Source organism: Pinus tabuliformis, chromosome J, assembly GCF_031772625.1.
Source record: "Pinus tabuliformis cultivar Carrire ecotype Pingquan chromosome J, CPIR1, whole genome shotgun sequence".
Lineage (NCBI taxonomy): Eukaryota > Viridiplantae > Streptophyta > Pinopsida > Pinales > Pinaceae > Pinus > Pinus tabuliformis.
In genome coordinates, this window is record NC_142295.1 from 1,112,012,714 (window position 1) to 1,112,018,845 (window position 6,132).

Sequence of the window (6,132 nt, forward strand, 5' to 3'; positions counted from 1 at the left end):
GTCGGGTGAAGACGTGCGACAAGGTTAACGAAGGGTGGGTGAGTCGTGCGCCGACCATGCGGAGGCACCAACGAGCTGGGCAACCAAGTTTGCCGAAAGTTGGAAAATTGGCTGAGTGTAAATTTGAGGTTTCCCAAGATTTAACTTGTACTTATAAAAGTGAAGATTATATATATATATTGATTCGAGCAGGCTCATATTGCAGGGAGTTTCCCCTCCCTTTATATTGTTGTGCATTTCTATTGTATAATGTTGTTGATGATGAATATGTATGGGTTTTCATCTGTATAAAGGACAAAGATAATACTTGGTAACGAAAAATAAACTAAGTACGAATGTTAGGCATAGTCCATGAACATAAGTATTGGTGAAAAGAAAGTGTTCGGTGGTGCTGCACCTCGCTATAGTGCGGTTGGAAGATTACTGCCAGTGTAGGGGCTTGACAAGTGGTATCAGAGCTGGTGTGCTGAATAAAGGAGTTGATTCTACGAAGACCGAAGACTTGAAAGGAAGTTCAAGCTTTGCAGGTGACAGGTGGAATATCAGGGTGATTCAGGTGAATGGTGAAACAGGTTTAGCAGAGGTGAAACTTAGTGCTTAGGCCAAGCTAAACGACAATGCATGACAGGTTTGGAAGAATGTGAAGGGAAGCTCTTGCTTACCTTATACAGGTTGAAGTGGATGAAAGAAGAGAACCCCCGGATTCGAGAGAAACTTGAAGTCTTGGAAAAGAATGTTGAAGACGAACTTCTTCAACTTGGTTGGAAAATGGAGTAGGATGAAGTTGCAGATTGTGCTAACAAGGAAGAGGAAGCCGTGATGATTGAAGATGTTGCAGATGTGACCATGATGGAGGATGAACTTGAGATTGATCAAGTTCGACCAGGATCATGCAGCTTGCAGACATGGATGGATAAGGATACTCACATGGAGGAGCCTCATGATAATGATGTAAGTACTGTTGATACTTTTGTTTCACTTGATCATTTGGTAGATGAACCGTATGCAGGGAAGGGCAAAGTCAGTGTGCCGATGCAAGGGAACATCTTACCATGGATGTCTATGATGAGACCTTGTATGGAGAAGCAAGTATTGTTGACTATTGCAGGACTTGTTGGGGTTATTTGTGACCTTATGGTAGAAGGTGCAAAGGCCCGTGACAAGGGAGGAACATGATGATCGTTGTGGAGGATTGGGTCATGCTTTAGCCACATGGAGAATTGGCTAAGTGCTCAGCATGACTCATGGACAGATTGAGGAGGGAACACACTTGGGTATGATGATACTTGCTTGGACTTCTCATGGCCGAGACCAAGAGCAAGTCTTGGGGGAACCTTTAGTGGGGGAGCCATGGTGGAGAGACTCAAGTGATGATGATATGGTTGGGTGACCGTGTTCACTAGACTGAAGATTGCAGACTTGGATGGGGATGATCAATTATTGTGATGGGTCTACTTGGTTGGACAACATGGGCAAACTAGTCATGGACATCAGGTTGGAGACATGGATCTTGGCAGTCTATGCAAGGACATTATGCAAGAGCACTTGTAGAGGTGTCACTTATGGGCATCTAATGAGGAGTGCCAAGGCAGAGATGTTGCGTAGGTGGATTTGTGGGTGTGACATGAAGATGTTTTTTTTATGAGCTGATGGAGAGGTTGTGCACTCTTGTACAACAAGGTCATGGACTTAGATGGAGTTGTGAGTAGACTATGGAGCATTCCTACTACATGGAGAGCGGAAGAATCTTGCAGAGACCTTTAGGCCGAGACTTGTATGTTTGCTAGATGTTGGTTGGAAATGACACATGGAGCTCATGATGACACGAGGTTGTGACTTTTGGGGACTTCATATATGGTGGACTTCGAGGATTTGATGCATTGAGGAGCTGAGGTCAGAGACTTTGATGCAAGATGGGGTGCATACTTTCGAGTACATGTATGGGTGTGGCTTGGAAGAGTGACTTGATGTGGAGGATCGATATGAAACACTTTGGAGTGATGGAGTTACAATGATGATGATGCCTTGGTGGCAACACTTGGGCATGGGTTGAGCCAAGACTTAACCAATTTTGACACATGGGAGCTGATTGATCTACAAAAATGGGCAGCACATGGGAGATGAGATAGGTGTATACTTGTTTCTATGGCAGACTTGAGGGATGGTACATTACAAATGTGATGGAGGTTGCTTCATGGACTTGGATGTGGCACATCGAGAGTCGGGGTTGATGAGATGATCTCTTCACATTGAGGAGATACACATATGGATGATGATGTTGGGATAGATACGACTGATTTCGTGCAGACATTGACACCAAACATCATGGACAACATGTTGCAGATGAGATGGAGACTACTTCATGGACCTGAGCATGGTTTACACTTATATGGAGATGGATTCTTGATCGAGTTGATGATGTGATGAGATGTTCAATAGAAATGATTGATGACGGCATGAGGATGTTCACTCTCATGGTTTGAGTGTGACGGTTAGATTAGCTACCCAACTAGTTAAAAACATGGGGATGCATAGTGTACAGAGATGTGTTAGCATCATGTTGGAGTATCATGGCAACAGTTCACATGATGACGATACATGATGAGGTCCACACAATATGTTGGAGGAAGCATGTAGCTTGAGATGGAGGGGTCAGCGTTCCATGATGGGGAGTAGCATGTGGAGATTGTGACAGGGTGGTTGATGATCATGGATTGAGATGATTTTCCGATGTATGACATACCGATGGAGTATATGCCTTGGTATGGATATCTTGGTGACATATGGTTGCTGGGATGAGATATTGTCGAGGATGACAATGACTTCAAGTGGGGGAGGATGTAAGGGCCTACGGTCTGGGTCACCTTCACCGTGTGAAGTGCGTGCAAGGAGCATGTGAAAAATGCGAAGTGAGTGAGCCAAGGACGAGTTTATAAGATGTTGGGTGAGTTGAGGGGGCAGTCCCACAAGTTAGGAAGGCCGACCCTCCTCCTGGGTGAGACAACACATTGTGAACGAGTCAGCTTGGGCGTTGGGCATAGGTCGGCCGGGTGACATAACCCACCACCTGCCCATATATATTATCGTGTGTTTGTGGAGGCAAATGCATCATTCGATCAACACAAGTTCGACCAAAGGAGTTCTGCGGTGTGTAGATGAGCCCGCACGATGCGCAGAAATCGGGTGAGAAACTTGTGCAGAAAACTCAGGTGAGGAACTCAGGTGAGAAAATCGCGCAGAAAACTTGGGTTAGGTCGTCGGGCAGAAAACTCAGGTGAGGTCGTTCGGGTGAACCGGGTGAGGTCATTCAGGTGGACTCGGGTGAAGTCATCGGGCGACCCGGGTGAAGTTGTTCGGGAAAACCAGGTGAGGTCATTTGGGAAGACTCAGGTGAAGTCATCGGGTGACCCGGTTGGGTGACTCAGGTGAAGTCGTGTGGCGACTCGGGTGAAGTCGTGTGGCAACTCAGGTGAAGTTGTTTGGGTTAAGAAGTTCGAGTGAAGGCATTTGGGCAGACTCGGGTGAGTCGTGTGAAGGCGACTCTGGTGAGTCGTGCAAATGTGCGGGTGGATGTGTGAATGCGTGACATGGTGAGGGTGCGGCGTGCACGCTGAAATAAAGGTTGGAACCGGAGGTCGTGAATGAGAATCGGATAGGCGGTACTGCGTGCGGCCCACCGAATGAAGGTCAGGCGGGGTAACACGATTTGGGCGTTTTTTGAACAAATGGAGAGCGAGCTGGGTGAAGACGTGCGACAAGGTGAACGAAGGGTTGGTGAGTCTTGCGATGACTGTGCGAAGGCGCCGACGAGCTGGGCAATTGAGTTTGCTGAAAGTTGGAAATTTGGCTAAATGTAAATTTGGGGTTTCCCAAGATTTAACTTGTACTTATAAAAGTGAAGATTATATATATTGATTTGGCCATACTCATATTGTAGGGAGTTGCCCCTCCCTTTATACTATTGTGCATTTCTATTGTATAATGATGTTGATGATGAATATGTATGGGTTTTCATCTGTATAAAGGACAAATATAATACTTGGTAATGAAAAATAAACTAAGTATGAATGTTAGGCGTAGTCCATGAACATAAGTATTAGTGAAAAGAAAGTGTTCGGTGGTGCTGCACCTCGCTATAGTGCGGTTGGAAGATTACCACCAATGTAGGGGCGTGACACGTTTCCTCAAGTCCTTTCCGTTTCCTTAGGTCCTTGCCCGCTAATCCGGTAGTATGTGCTATCTTTTCCACGAACTCAAGAGCTAGCTCTGCTGTCTCGATTTCCAAAGCATTGTGTTTTATGTCTGTGAGTGAAAATTAATAATTTTAGGAAGTAGCCCTCTGCTTCCAATTTTAGCGCGGTTGGAGCGGTCTTCTCCCGACTTTTTCAGTATGGTTAGCCCCACAGAAACAAGGTTAAAGTCTTCCTGACTTGATTCCTTCGTAGAGAAGAGTAAAGATGTTATATATTCCATTGTACCAACGATGGCGGTCACCCGAATACAATTCCGATTTTTGTTTATCAATTCGAAGATTATCTTTGCAGCTGATTTTTGAATCTCTCGTTCCTGATAGCCCTTGAAATTCAACATTTCGATCAACCTCTCCACCACATCTCTCATGGTTCCGATTACCCTCAAAGTTTCTTCCGAAAACTGATTATTGTTTATAAGCACGGATACTACCGGAGAACCCCTCAGCTGTCCATCTTGACTGTTGGACTGCAGCAGCCCCACGCTGTGTGACGGAAATCCCATCTTCAAACTGTCGAAAATGCTACCATCAAGGCACCTCGAATATGTGATGAAGAGAAATCCTTGGAGTGTGACGATCTCAGATTGGCCGAAGCCATAATTGTCATTCACCTCCTTAAGCAAGTTACAAGCAACGATCCTCCACTGCCAATAGGCCTTTTCGATCAGAAAGAGAAATGATTGGGCGAAAGACAAACCGTAGAACATTTTGAGAGCTGATTGTGGATTATTGGTATTGCCACATGAATCTATGCCGTAGTGCAGCATTACTAACCAATAGAGAGACAAACTGACGCAAGCACCTCATGGTTTCAGATGAAGATGCGAGCACCTTCAGTTAATAATATTATGGTGACAAACCTGAAGTCCACCGTTTCCAAACTTGATGCAAAACCTCCTAGGAGGACGTCGGTAGCCCAAATGAAGGCCAACTTGCCCAGGCAGTTGGCTAACTTGTCCAGAATGACAAGCCTAAGAGCAAACAAAGTAATTTTCATGTCAGGAAGTGCCCCATTATCATTCTGTGGTTCGGATATAGGCATAACATCCAGAACAGTCTGTGATGTTCTGTCGCCAATCATTTCTCTAACAGATACAATATCTCTAACTGATGATAGCATTTCCTCAAGACCGACTGGCGGATGTTAATTATAGCTCATCCAGCGATGGCATTTGGGCGAAACTCGCTGTACAACGTTCAATTATATCGTGCCCCAGCGTGGACGTCATGAAGGAGCCTGGAAGCCTCATAGAAACCGCACTGTGTTAGCCTCGAAGCAGCGTGGTACAAGGGTTGTAGAAGCGTCGTAGCCTTGTAGAAGAGTTGTAGCCTCTATAGCGTGTTAACATTGTAGCAGCGTGGTAACATAGTAAATGCTGCAGCGGGGTAAAAAATTCAATTTTATAGGGGTCATCTATCAAGCGGAGGAATTGGCGGGACGGATAAAAGTGGTTGGAATGTGGTCAAAATAGTTTTAAGAAATCTTGCAAGATGTTAAAAATGATTGGAATCTTGCCAAAATAATTATAAGAAATTTTGTGGTAACAGTGTTTGAGTAATGTTTTTGATTGTAGAAATAGATTTAATACCATAAAAAAAAACTTTTAAGCTTCAAAAATTTTGAAATTTGACAACTATAAACTAAATTAGTCTGAATTTACAAAAATCTTTCCCAAATTTTATCAAAAACTTCACCAATTTTGCATAATTTTCCGGACAAAAAAATTAACTTGATTACACATACAATATTTCTAACGGGTGACCTTAGAAAATAGGTAAGTTAATTTAAGATTGAGAATTTGTAGTTCTATGATAGGAATGGAGCTCAAGTGACACTCATAGTTTATAATGTGATTACAAGAACAAAGGTAAGAAATTGA

The 6,132-nt window shown here is 44.0% G+C and overlaps 1 protein-coding gene across 1 annotated transcript; it reads right to left on the minus strand.

Moving 5' to 3' along the window:
- Positions 1-4,296: 4,296 nt before the first annotated feature.
- Positions 4,297-5,019, minus strand: LOC149230957 (uncharacterized). The gene has a single exon (XM_089381486.1). It carries the CDS (start codon positions 5,017-5,019, stop codon positions 4,297-4,299), a length of 723 nt encoding a protein of 240 aa, XP_089237612.1.
- Between the last annotated feature and the right edge of the window lie 1,113 nt (positions 5,020-6,132).